Source organism: Dreissena polymorpha, chromosome 10 (genome assembly GCF_020536995.1).
Source record: "Dreissena polymorpha isolate Duluth1 chromosome 10, UMN_Dpol_1.0, whole genome shotgun sequence".
Lineage (NCBI taxonomy): Eukaryota > Metazoa > Mollusca > Bivalvia > Myida > Dreissenidae > Dreissena > Dreissena polymorpha.
Window position 1 is genome coordinate 85192739 of NC_068364.1, and position 13770 is coordinate 85206508.

General features: G+C 34.5%; 2 protein-coding genes across 7 annotated transcripts in view; both read right to left on the bottom strand.

Annotated features, from left to right (window-relative positions):
* The window catches only part of LOC127847414 (dnaJ homolog subfamily C member 11-like), a 313717-nt gene extending 305791 nt beyond the window's left edge, over positions 1-7926 (bottom strand). For 2 of the 6 annotated variants that reach the window (XM_052379310.1, XM_052379309.1), the window contains exons 1-2: positions 7571-7926; positions 444-573 (exon numbers count right to left, since the gene is read on the bottom strand). In XM_052379310.1, coding sequence (XP_052235270.1) covers positions 444-573; positions 7571-7777 — 337 coding nt within the window. In that variant the 5' untranslated portion in view covers positions 7778-7926. The remainder of the gene's footprint in view (positions 1-443; positions 574-7570) is intronic. The other 4 variants (XM_052379308.1, XM_052379307.1, XM_052379305.1 and 1 more) reach the window with 4 other exon arrangements.
* Positions 7927-8396: 470 nt separating this feature from the next.
* Positions 8397-13764, bottom strand: LOC127847427 (mitochondrial coenzyme A diphosphatase NUDT8-like). Its single transcript, XM_052379334.1, has 4 exons — positions 13088-13764; positions 12539-12671; positions 10368-10445; positions 8397-8740 (listed from the first exon to the last, which is right to left on the bottom strand). The coding sequence occupies exons 1-4, from the start codon at positions 13396-13398 to the stop codon at positions 8522-8524; spliced, it is 741 nt and encodes a 246-aa protein (XP_052235294.1). The 5' UTR covers positions 13399-13764; the 3' UTR covers positions 8397-8521.
* Positions 13765-13770: the final 6 nt, after the last annotated feature.

Consider the following 13770-nt stretch of genomic DNA (forward strand, 5'->3'; position numbering starts at 1 on the left):
CAGATGTCCCAAATACAATCCCAACCCAGATTTCATCAAGATAAACATTCTGACCAAATTGCATAAAGATTGGATGAAAACTGTGACCTCTACTGTCTACACAAACAAATTGTTGACGTTTTTTCTATTATTTGACCTAGTGACCTAGTTTTTGACCTCAGATGACCCAAATACAATATAAACCCAGATTTCATCAAGATGAACATTCTGATTTCATAAAGATTGGATGAAAACTGTGACCTCTACTGTCTACACAAACAAATTGTTGACGAACGTACACACGCACACACAACGGGCGCCGGACATCACACGGTCACAAAAGCTCACCATGTCACTTCGTGACAGGTGAGCTAAAAATCAAGAATAATTTAATTTTATATAACTAATTACTATTATTAGTTTTTTCTATATGGGAATAATCATTCTGCTCCCCCAAAAGTTACCTTCATGGGCCCTCTTTATCTTGCTGAAGACCTGTTCTGCCTTTTTCTTCTTCACGGGATCCTGATGCTTATCAGGGTGGTAGATTCTACTGAGTTGCTTGTATGACTGAGTGATCTCATCTTTAGTTGCCTGTGAACAGAATTCAAACGCTTGTGGTTTGAAGTTCGGTCTGGAAGTATTTAAGAAGTAAGGACCTTTCTTAAAAAGAAAAATGGATAATTGCAAGTTTGTTAGGCAAGTAATTGGTTCAGCTTGCTAACTAATCATTCAGGTTTTACCAAGACAGAACTAGCTTAAACACTTCTAAGTAACTCTGTCTTACAGTTTGGCACATTTAGGAACAAGTGATTAACTTTGCTTCTAACAATAAGTCACTTTCCTTACAGTTGGGAACTTAGGTTACAGTGATCTGCTCTTCTTTTTTTTACACAAATTATTTTTTTGCCCAATCAGGAAATGTATTAGTACCATGCCAATATGCAAAAATTTGAGCGAAAAAAAATTAAATTGGGGAAAATTGCGTCATGATTTCTTCAGATTGTGAGTTATGGGTCTTTAGAAGTGCTTGATACTTAATTCCACAGGCTAACTAAATATTCTATCCCATGCCTATTTGCATACTTATACGGGCAAAAGCCCGCGTAGCAGGCGTTGACCTTTCATACATATGGAAATTTAGACCAAAAAAATAGACAAGGGATGCATCTGAAATTTTTTTGCGACACGCGACATATATTTTCGCGATGCAATTACCTCCCTTGTATACTTATTTTGTCCATGTTCTGCCTCCGTTTGTTTAGTTGCGAATTTATTTCATTCTATAAATTCAACAACTAAATGTTATTATTATCCTCTCAAATCAATAAATAAAACTGTTTAAAAAATTGATTCGCTGAATTCATGAACATCGGCGTTATTTGAGCTCTCAAATGTTAAATGGGAAGCTTACCACTGCGCATACAGCGTCCTGTAAATAACAACACCGTACAGTACTGTTTACTTGTCAGAATTCGTGACGCATTTACCATTCGCTCTCAGAAAGCAGTTTTACCCGTGATCATGAGCAATAGTTGGGTAAGTTGCGGTTGTTATCCACGAGGAACACGTTTATTTGACAAATTTAACGTTATTGCGATTTAACTTTTCAGCATTTTAGCTAATTTTAACTGGTTTTAACTTCGTCTGCACTCACTTTTTCAATTCTAATTTATTTTCATATAAAAGGTTACAAATCACTATATATAGATTAGGCCTCAAACCACTTAATTTATAAAAAATCGGTTGGTAATTATTGTATTTGGTTACATAAAATATCAATGTATTGTTTAAGATTACCTTTTTTAAAACAGGAACTGCTTTCGTCACATAGCAATTTTTTGCAGATTTTGCGATAAGTTCTATCTATTGCTTATTGGCTATTCATTAAAACTATTTAAACAAAAACAGTATCCATGTATTTAACGTTTTGGTTATATTTCTGAAGAATATTCTACATGATTATTCAAAGATCCTCTCTCTTTGGTATGTAAACTAAAGATACGCTGTGATTGTTAACAATATTTCAACTCGTACTCAATTGTTTTCGTACCAAACTGTGAATGTTTGTAAACAATATTTAAACTTGTTCTGGATCATTTTGTACTACAGTAAACGGGTTCATATTGTAAAAAAGCTGTGATTACATAAACATAGGATATTGCCTTATAAATGTGTATTTTATAGATTTTTCTTTTGTTTAATATTTTAGATGGTCTGTCAAGCACTGGGCGCAGGGGTTTTTCTGCCTATTTTGGGAAAAGGAGTCTGACCAAATTGGGAATTGTTTATCAACATAATTGGTCATTTTGGGAATTTTTGCATCGATGAAATGGCTCATTTGGGAAAAAATTGTGAATTAATCATGCTTAAATAATTCAGTGGTTTAACAAATAAATTTGTTTTTATTTGTTATTTTGTATTCTTTATATAAACAGATGCAATATTGGGCATGTTCAATGTTAATTCAAGTACTGCAGTTTTGTTTTTCAGTTACAGTTACACTCTGAGATAAGAACTGAACAGTCAAAACCTTATAGCAGATATTTTTGACCAAAACAAACACTGGTTAGTCACACAAGTTATAAGACACTTCATTCTTAAAAAAAAAAAAAAAAATTTTTTATATTTTGGGAATTTTAATTGTAATTTCGGTTTGGGATTGGGTCCGTTTACTTTGGGAGTGCCTCCGTTTTCCGGAGGGGCAGACAGTGCTGAAAAACCCCTGAGGCGTCACACACTCCATACATTATTCTGCGCAGCAAAACTGACTGGATGCTAAATACTCAACAACGATGCCATTCTGGATCTATCAAACTTGCCAGTGATTGTGGTCTTGAAATATCTTGAAATATTCAATAGTTTTGTTGGGTTATTGTGTGTCTGTATGTCATCAAAAAGCCGTTTCAGCATAAAAAATATAAGATGTACAAACAATAGTAAAAGAGAAGTGAAATAAACAACTAGCAGATAGCAAACATGTTAAAGTTATGTTTATACTAATAGTGTCCATGCATTTATATAATTTTTTAAGGAAAGTCTAGTACGGTAGTTAATTAAAAGCATGCCACAAGAAAGGAAGCGCATTCAGTTTTGGGATAATTGTGTTTTGAAGACTTCTTGCAAGACATTAAACTTTTAAACAATATTAACTAGCATGTGTTACTATAGAATTTGATATATATTGTGTAATTGAATGTTAATTTTTCTGTCCCATGATATAGTGGCAAAATTGTGAATAGTTTAATTGCAAAAATGCCTGTGGATCTTCGACATATATCTTTTTTATTCTTGCATAAATAATAAATTGACACATCATGCTGTTTTTTTTATGTTTATGTTTTTTATGTTTCATCAGTTTATGTCATGAGCAATGGCTTTAAATTCCTTCTTCTACTTCTTCCCATAAAGTGCATGGAGCATACACCTTAGGGTAAAGAATAAGACCACTTTCAAGCTCAATTACCCATGAATCATTGTTGTGTATACTTTTTTGGCTTTAATTGAATACCAAAAAAAATCAGAAGAAAAGAAGAAGTAGTACCAGAAAATAAATGAAAGAAAAGGTGTATTTTATAGTAAATAAATTTCTGCTGTACAGAAAAAACTGTACATAGATAAATGTACAAAAAAACTCCTTTTGTATGAGTGTTTAATTGCTTGTTTCACTGCAGTAAACACTATTTGATTTACAGTACCATATGAGGATTGTGAATTAATTTAATTTAAGATTATAGGCAGTGCTCCAGCTAGGATTTAAAAATAAGTATTTTTTAAGGGCAGCGGGGGGGGGGGGTGCCCTTCAATTTAGGCCTAGCTGGAGCACTGATAGGGTCATATTAATATGTTGGGTAAGGAAGGAAGAATACAATGTTGACATTGAAATCATACAATATACTCGCTTTTAGTAAAAAAAATGATATTTTCCCACTTCTACTTCATCTTCCGTCTTCAACATTTTGAAATCCCTGCATATGTTCAAGAAACAAAAAAAAAAAAATTTGAATAATAAAATACATTATTTATATTTTGACTGTTTAGAAAAGATTTTCTTTTTTGGTGGACAACAACTTCGCATATGCATGTTTGTAAAAAAATGTCATCCAGTGATTCGTTTCTATCAGGGTTTAGATGAAATCATGGATGTCACACTGCTGTAAATAGACACATGTAAAGATAGATAAAATATATGTTGTTATGCAAAAGATTTAAAGAAGCCCAACAATTTATAATAAAATTTATCCTGATATTTTAACATTTATTTTACTTTAAATGCAGTTACTTTTATCTATTCAAGGGGTTTTTAAGATAGAAATTTTTAATATTGTTTATTAAAAAAATGAACAACCATTAAACTTGATATTAAAACGTTTGTAAACAAGACTAGTGGTTGCTATATCTATTTCCTAAATCTTACAAAATGTTTTTTGTTAATTTCTATAAAAAGGAATTACCTTTTGGGAGCTGGATTGTTCAATTAAAATGTGCAGGCTTTTATTTCTAATCAATATGCAAACTAAAATAGACATCTTTTAAGCTTTTGCCCGAAAATTAGGTAGCACCTATAAACATATTAAATGTTCAATTTAAGTGCTCATTTTACTTGCACATAATGCGCTTTTGCAACAAAATCTTCCTTTTGGGAATTATTGGGAAGGCAATTGAGAATTGTATAATTATCCCACCATAAGGAAAGTGCCTTTTTAACGAAGGAAACAAATCACAAACTGACAAAGTCACTGACTCACAGTTGTTTTAAAATAACTGAATAACTTCAATTAGGTAACAACTAGGACATATCATTCAACCTTCTTATATGTTTTAAACTATTCTAGATTAAATATTTTTTGAGAAAATTCATTTATAATACAAATTTAATTGTATCTTATTTCTACATTACATACTTTATTAAAAGCTTTAACTCTCTGACTGGCAGATGCCGTAGTTGCAACAATTCAACTATCAGCTTTATAACCCAATGGGTTGCTGATAGTTGCAATGCGCTCTCTCTTGGCCATGGGTGCAAAATGTTATCAACAATGCAAGGGTTAAGGAACACTGAAACTGCAAGAACTTATACAAGTTTACCTATCTAAACCACAAACTCATCCAAATGGTACCATTAAAGCAAGAAATAATTGATTTTATTGACTTAGGTTTTGTTTTGTACGCTGTATCCGCCATATTGGAAAATTGACCCAATATTGGTTAGGTAGCAGTACACCAATATTTTGCACGTCATGTTATGTGCTCCAGCCTATAAAGTCGATAACGATGTAGTATTGACCTTATCGCGCTGAAGTCACAAAAGGGTCAGTCCCTTAGCGACGGTGAAAACAATGCCCTAGATACGGTCGATTTACTACGCTGATTGAGCACCACTGCTGATATTTCGTCAATTGCATTCCTATTGGGAAGTCGATAGGTAATTAAATGTCCCGTAATTGGTGTTTAAAATGTCTTTAGACTATTATGAAGGGTTAGATTGCACTTCGAAAGCCCGATATGATCCGAAAATAAAACTAATTGGACAAAATGAATGTCCGTACAAATTGCAAGCTGGATGTTGGAAAAATGACCCGACCAAGTGGCCGATGATCGAGTGCGGCGACATTCATGATTAACTTTCTCACTGAGACACCAGGTAAATTCGTTTATTCTGTAATAATGGGAGTATCCTTGTAGATGTTGATGTAATGAGTATTGTCGTTCTTTTCAGGGTTCATTCATCTTCGAACATTATAATTATATTTCTACTATGTCAATTTATCATGCTAATGTGAAGCTGTAAAATACGTAGGGACATCTGATACATGACTTACTGAAAGCCTTAGTTGTGTTCATTGTAATGAGTAGGAGTGACAAATATTAAAATCAACACACATATATCTGTATAAATATTTGTTTTTCAAACATTATTTACCCCCGTTGCTGTCAAACGTAATTTCTTTTTTATGATGTTGATCGTTTATTGTCGTAACATTATATAAATCTTAATACGGAATGACGTCTTTTTAATTAACTGATACACGCTAAATACGTTACTTGTTTTTTTACGTAAATTTTATAATTATTAAATACTTTAATAAATTAATCGGGCTAGTATCTTTACGGTGTAAAAATTTCTGATAATCTAAATTGTACATGACTTTATATTTGACCATATGTCACATATCTAATTTAAGCAACTGTTAAGTACATCGGCGTTAATTATTCACCCAAATGACTGCTTAATACTACCAGAAAGAGGAGACATGGTGGCATCTATCGTGTTAAATGACACTGTCTGGACCACCCAGTGTGGTTTATGACACCTTTTTGTCAGTTAAGTTTGGACAATATTTGATCAAAACCAGATAATCGGATTATGCAAAACAAAGGGGCAATTAAACACCAGAATACAAAAGCTTACACGATTTTAAGACTGATGCAAACAATCAAATGAAAAATATTGCATTTAATTTAATTAAATGTTTATTTAAGGTGTCAATGTGTTTTTTAAAGCAACTGTATATTCAATTATTTTGACATTAAAAATTTGGCCTAAATGACTGCTCAGTATGACAAGAGATGACATAGAGGTATCATAAATTGTGTTTAATGACCACATGTGGTTTATGAAGAGCCCCAAGTATAGGTCCCCAGCTGGCTTTATGACACCGTGTTTTCTTTGTCTGGACAGTATCCGATCATAACGAGATAATCGGTTTGTGATGAAGAAAGGGGCATTCAAATACCTAACATGCGAAAAACAAAAAGTGTCGAAATTGGTGTGAATTAAATAAAAACAATAACATTGATCATGATAATTTATTTAATACGTAACAAGGTAATAAGGTAACAAATATAGAGGTTCAAATCAGCTACTATATATTGCATATATTTAAAATGTATTGGTTGTTTGTTTTCATCCTTATTTGTGTTCGTTCATTAAATTAAATTTATTTTTAAAGAATTTCTATTTCTGGGTATTTTTTTTCTAAAAAAATGGTCACGAAGATGTGCCTTAACTTAAGAAAATTGCGAGCAGTATTAATATTTTAATGCAAATAAAATTGCGACAGCGCTTTTGTTTTCACCGTCGTCAAGGGGCATGTAACTCTAACTGACGCAAGTGCCCGGTTGTTGCGATAAGGTCAATTCGATACAGAATACACTGTTTCAAATTTGAACATAAACATGTCAGCGAGAAAAGTGTGTTGAAACATTGTCGTGTTTTTATAGGGTGCATGCAAAGGATGACATCCGTAGGTTGCCATTCAGGTAAATTTAACATGTTTATGAAGTTTATTCACTATTTTCCTCAATTTGTCTCGAAAGACATCTGTTTAGTGAAGCGCACAGATTCGCTGCGCTAAACTGCACCCATGTTTATGAAGGGGTGCATATGGACTGCCAGAGCCGCCATAGCAAAAATTATCAAAGGCTCTGGGAGTCCGTTTATATGGACTAGCAGATGCCGGTGACATAAATTTCGGACAAGACTTGCATCAGATCAAATCTAATTAAGTTAAGTTTAGTCATTTCTTATTTGTAAAGTAATGTGTTTTAAATCGGTTTGGATAAACAACAAAACAAACAAACTTTATACCTCTTTTGATATGTTAAGAAGGGCGTAAAGATCATCTGAAATGAAATCTCCGTCTCCTTCGTCCAAGGGCGCAGCCATTTTTAAAACTAAGTATCGACTATAATTATCGTTTACGTCACAGTCTTCTAAAGTTCTTATCGATATGATGCTCATCCCCATCATCATCATCATCATCATCATCATCATCATCATCATCATCATCATCATTCATCATTATGATCATCATTATGATCATCATGATCATGATCATGATCATGATGATCATCATCATCTTCTTCTACTTTTTCTTCATCATCATCATCAATCGTTATCATCATTATCATCATCATCATCATCATCATCATCACCACCACCAACATCATCTTCTTCTACTTCTTCTTCATCATCAAACAGACAGTGGGCAACACTAACCTCCAGTATGAGAACTAACTGGGGGGTCACATTCCACAAGAAAAAGGCATGGAAACAACAGGTACAAAGCGTAGAGGCAAAAATTACATAAAGTTTATGCACTTTTGACGTTTAATTCTCTAACAAGTGGCAAAAGTTGATGTGATTCTATCAATTATAGAATATCATTGATATTAACAGTTTACATTAATATTAACATTAATATTAAAAAGCAAATTTAACAGACCTTTACACACAAAAATACATTTGGTTTACAATTTAACAATCCTGCAAAAAAACACAACCAAACATTTCGATTATATATAAAATTTAACCTCAATTTTAACCAATATTTATTAAAATAAGTTTTATGCAAATATTTAGGTTACAACAAAAGATATCGAAAGCAACAGTCATTAATTTACAGGAACCAGACAAGTGTCATATTCCTTTATTTATCGGTAATAATTTAACAGCAATAAATATTTTTTTAACATTTATGTTTGACTTATAAACAATAGAGCACAGGCACTCTATTTGATAAATCTCTGTTTTGTCTTCTTAGCGTTTATGTTTAACTTTGAAGTTATAAATCCCTGGTGCGATTGTTGAAAGCACTTGGTGTAGAATCACTGCAGTCAGACCCCAGACTCTATGTTTAGCACTTGATCCAAAGAATACGGGCATTGTGTAGCCAGTGTTTTCATAACGGAACTGAGTCGTCCTGATGTTGTCACTGTCACAGAGCGACGCTATTGACCTGGTAAATATTTCTTGGACCTAGAAAGACAGGTTACCAGTTGATTCTCTTTTGGTAAACTTGGCTTAATGCATGTGCGTTAAGTGTTGTCCCAGATTAGCCTATGCAGTTTGCACTTTATGCACTTGCATTAAGCGCTGGGACTCAATGCAGTATTAAAACAAGGAACAAAATTTTCACAAAACCAGGTTTTCAGTTGAAAAAAAAGTCTGATAAAGGGAGACAATTCAAAATGTGTATTGTTAACCCCCTTGTGTAAAATTGACCTTGATTTCAATTAGAAAACAAGGGCTGTTTGTAAAACATGCATGCCCCCCATATGGGCTGTCAGTTGTAGTGGAATCCATTGTGTAAATACGTTTTTTGTCACTGTGACCTTGACCTTTGACCTAGTGACCTGAAAATCAATAGGGGTCATCTGCCAGTCATGATCAATGTACCTATGAAGTTTCATGATCCTAGGCCTAATTATTCTTTAGTTATTATCCGGAAACCATTTTACTGTTTTTTTTACTGTTTTCACAATGAATGACATAGTTATGGCCCGGACAAGCTCATTTATGGTCATTTTTCACTTTTGAACTCCAAGTGCGACTTTGACCTTGAAGATATCAACGTAATTCTTTCGCAAGACACATTGTCCTATGATTGTGAACAAATGTACCAAGTAATTTTAAAATCTCACAATGAATGACATAGCTATGGCCCGGACAAGATCATTTAGGCCATTTTTGACCTTTGAACTCACAGAGTGACCTTGACCTTGGAGATATTAACATAATTCTTTCGCGCGACACACCATCCAATTATGGTGAACAAATGTGCCAAATGCTTTGAAATCTCACAATGAATGACATAGTTATGGCCCGGACAAGCTCATTTATGGCCATTTTTTACCTTTGAACTCAAAGTTTGACCTTGACCTTCGAGTATATTGACGTACTTCTTTCACACGACACACCGTCCCATAATGGTGAACAAATGTACCAAGTTATTTTAAAATCTAGCAATAAATGACATAGTTATGGTCTGGCCAAACTTTCGGTTAAAAACACACCAAGTGACCCCGTGACCTAGTTTTTTACACAACATGACCCATATGAAAACTTGACCTATACATCATCTAGATACAACTTGTGACCAAGTTTGGTGAAGATCGGATGAAATTTTCAGGACAGACCGACAGACAGACCGACAGACAGACAGACTGACAAAGTGACTCCTATATAGCCCCCATTACCAGTAATGGGGGTATAATAAAAATGATCTAGTATGTTTGGCTTGATATATGGTATCATAACATTCATGTTCATTATTTTGTCATTTCAAATAAAGAATGTTTAATTGAAATATTTGTGCTTATAAACAAGAGCCCCCCCCCCCTCCACCCCCCCTCCTGTAAAAAATTAATTGTTTATTGGTGTTCATCATGTTGTCAGGAAACAGGTACTCAATTATCCGAATGACATTAGAAAACATTAGATCTATCTTTTGAAAAAATAAAATTGGAGGAGGGGGACTTTTTAGAGGTAATTACCAAATTACCTCAAAATTGCATGTAATCAATATGTATATAAAACAGTATGTTAAATTTTTAGTATTTTTTACTGCTGGGATTATTGGTGTGTCATGACCAACTGTTATTACCTCTTTATCGTTGATCTTCCATGGTTTATCTTCGTAGTTTCCACAGAATCCCAACACCGGTGTCACCTGGCTACCTGCCTGAAACAGTGACATAAAGATCACATAATACACCTGGCTCCCTGCCTAAAACAGTGACACAGAGTTCAGATAAAGTAATACACATGGCTCCCTGCCTGAAACAGTGTTGTTGTTGTTTTTTATCGAGTGCACCTGGATTGTCTCCCATATGGCCATCGCCCCCAGAAATACGTGTTAGTTGGTTATGGGGGATAGTGCAAGATACAGGAGACACCCTGTTCCAGAGGTGACCCTGGGTCTTTTAGTGCCCGGTGTATAGCACCTAGTACACTGCACCTCGGTTTAACGTCTCATGCGAAAGACGAATTAGTAGGTTAGGTGCAGCGGGGGATCGAACCAGCGATCTCTGGATTGTGAAGCCAGTGTGTTACCACTAGACCACGGATCCGCTACACCTGAAACAGTGACATAAATATCACATATATATACCTGGATCCCTGCCTGAAAAAAGTGACACACAGTACACAAAACACACCTGGCATCCAGCCTGAAACAGTGACACACAGTTCACATACATGTAATTCACCTGGGGTACCTGCCTGAAACAGTGACATAAAGTTCATGTAATACACCTGGCTTCCTGCCTGAAACAGTCACACTCAGTTCACATAATACACCTGGCTCCCTGCCTGAAACAGTGACACACAGTTCACATAATACACCTGGCTCCCTGCCTGAAACATTGACAAACAATTCACAAATTACACCTAGCTCCCTACCTGAAAAAGAGACACACAGTTCACATAATACAACAGGTGCACTGTCTGAAAAACTGACACAAAGTTCACATAAAACACCTGGTTCACTGCCTTAAACAGTGACACAAAGTTCACAATATTCTCCACATAGAGTTAAGCCACTCTCTGTGAATTCATGATAAATACATGAGCATAAAGTGTCCCTGATTAGATTTATGTGACTTTCTGCCTCAACTGGGATTTTGCTAAGCAGGGACTTCCTTTAGACGAGAAAACTATCGTTACAACTAAAGAAGAAAGTGTCGTCCCTGATTAGCCTATGTGTACTGCGCAGGCTAATCTGGGAAATTATTTACGCACAGTCCTGTTTTCTCAGAGGAGGGCTGATTTACTTTCACATTTATTCAGCCCTGGAAACACACACATTTTGTGTTGAATTATAATTTCTTACCTCATAAGTGCAGTTGTACACAAGTCATTTGTGTGTTTGCAAGCAAAACCATATTTTACATGATCATATTGGAAATAGTCGTACTGATACCAAGGAACCTGAAAGTAACTTCTTAATCCTTAGTTACATCATATTCTCCTCTTAAAAAGCTGGATGCTTCAATTCAAATTTTATGTATTTTTTATCACACAAAGAAACTACCGGTAATAATGCAAGAACTACAAAAATAGAGTTGAATAAATATGAGAGTGTTACACCAGGCTTAGAGAACCTGAAGCAAGAATCATTAGAAGCCAAAATAAGTACAAACGCACAAGCCCTTAAAACTTGATTTTTTTCCATTGGCTATGCTTTATTCAAATCTCTATAGACCTATCAGGTCATGCTCTTGCTGTGAAAAAATAATATGATTATTTGGACTTGACACTTATTTTTAAATAACTGATTTAAGACTCCATGGAAACGAGGAAAAAGCCTTAAGATTTAAAAAAAGCATGATGAGACAATATTTGAATAATTAACTCTATGTGTTTACTATTATGTGTTATATATTGACTTCTTTCCCAATGATGTAGGCCTAACGTTACTGTGTTTTTGTTCACAATTATACTACTAATGAAGGCTATGAGTCGCAGTGGTGTAGTGGATAGTGTCCGCCTAGCGATAGGGAAGTCAAGCCTAGCGATCAGGAAGTCAAAGATTCGTTCCCGGTTGGGGAAGCGTTCCTTAGATTTCCCCCATAGACACAAAGTACTGGTTCTAGTCTCAGGAAATGGACTTGAGAGTGTTTCAAATAAGCGTTAGGCTTTTTATGCAATCAAACTAAAATAAATAGATTGAAACTAATGAAAGCTACCGCCGAAACATGTTTAGTATTAAAAAAATATATATATAGACAAAAGTTATGTGTTTGTACGGATTATTATTTTATTCTGATAAATTACTCTAGCCCGTGAGGGTGGAAGCCTTCCCCAGACGTCCACATGTTCTTCTGATAGACCAATCTCCTCATGCGTCTCACGCAGGGCTGTATGCACGAGATCTCTATCGGTAGAGTCCTTCATTCCCCCTGGAAAACTGAAGTTATGTAAACATGTTAATAATTGCTTTAGTTTGTTTCATGTTTGAAATTCTAACCAGCTGCCTTTATGTCCATAGTCAAGGCTTTTCCCTTTATTTGAGATTAAAGGCATATTCCTGCATTTTTGAGAATAATATTACAACAAAACTAAGAAATGGGAAGACATTTTACAAGATAAACTTCAAATTGTACACATTCAATGGAACACAAATTGAATCATTGATATTCAATTATTTACACTTAGAATTCAATATGTTGACACTCCAAATGTTACAGTTACACATTTTACTGTAAAGACTTTTATTCCAACATATATTAAATTATTAATATCATAATATAATGTAATCCTTATATATAAAGTATAATGAAATCATAATCACATTTATAAGCAATGTGAAAAATATTACTATACCATATTTCCCCGCTATGTGAGTTCAGATCACGAGACCTCATCATGAACAATATGGAAGGTTCCTGACCGATGTAACACATGGGAACTAGGACCGCTGCCTCAGATTTGGGACCCTTTGGGTTTGCAAGGGGTCGTATCAAGGGCCTGGCTGTATCAAGCTTCGACTGCACATGAATCTTATTGTTATCACTGAAGACTGACTCTAGATCCACTTTATGAAGGGTTCTTGCCACCACAGACTGCAGTGGCTTAGATGCATGTTTGGTGGATTGCCAATGCAATAATGTTGCTCTAGTGAAAATATTTATCATTGTTGACTGTTTTTATGTCAGTTCATAGTCACACAATATAATAAGTCATATGCTCCTGTATAAGTTTTTGCCTAAAGTCAAAAGTGCATCACTAGCAAAAAAGAAATTATGTTTTAACTTTTACTAATAACGCTGTAAGTGTAAGAATACAATAAACAATTGCTGGTAATCGTTAATCATTAATGAATCCATACAGCTTTTTCAGTGGGCATATTGATATTACTGTGTGCCAGTTTATATACAGCACGGAATTTTTATTTTCGTACATAATTAGACTACTTATGTTCCTTTTTGTGTTGCAGGATTTTTGTTTTTATCGCCCTTGGGTTCAATTGACGAGATGATGTTTATACAAGCACCGTTCCATTTCTT

Excerpts from the sequence above, each read along its gene's own strand:
- LOC127847427 (XM_052379334.1), bottom strand. The coding sequence starts at position 13,398 with ATGATAAATATTTTCACTAGAGCAACATTATTGCATTGGCAATCCACC. Across the intron at positions 10,446-12,538 it reads TTCCACCCTCACGGGCTAGA|GCAGGTAGCCAGGTGACACC; the intron begins GTAATTTATCAG and ends TCACTGTTTCAG. Across the intron at positions 8,741-10,367 it reads GGAAGATCAACGATAAAGAG|GTCCAAGAAATATTTACCAG; the intron begins GTAATAACAGTT and ends CTGTCTTTCTAG.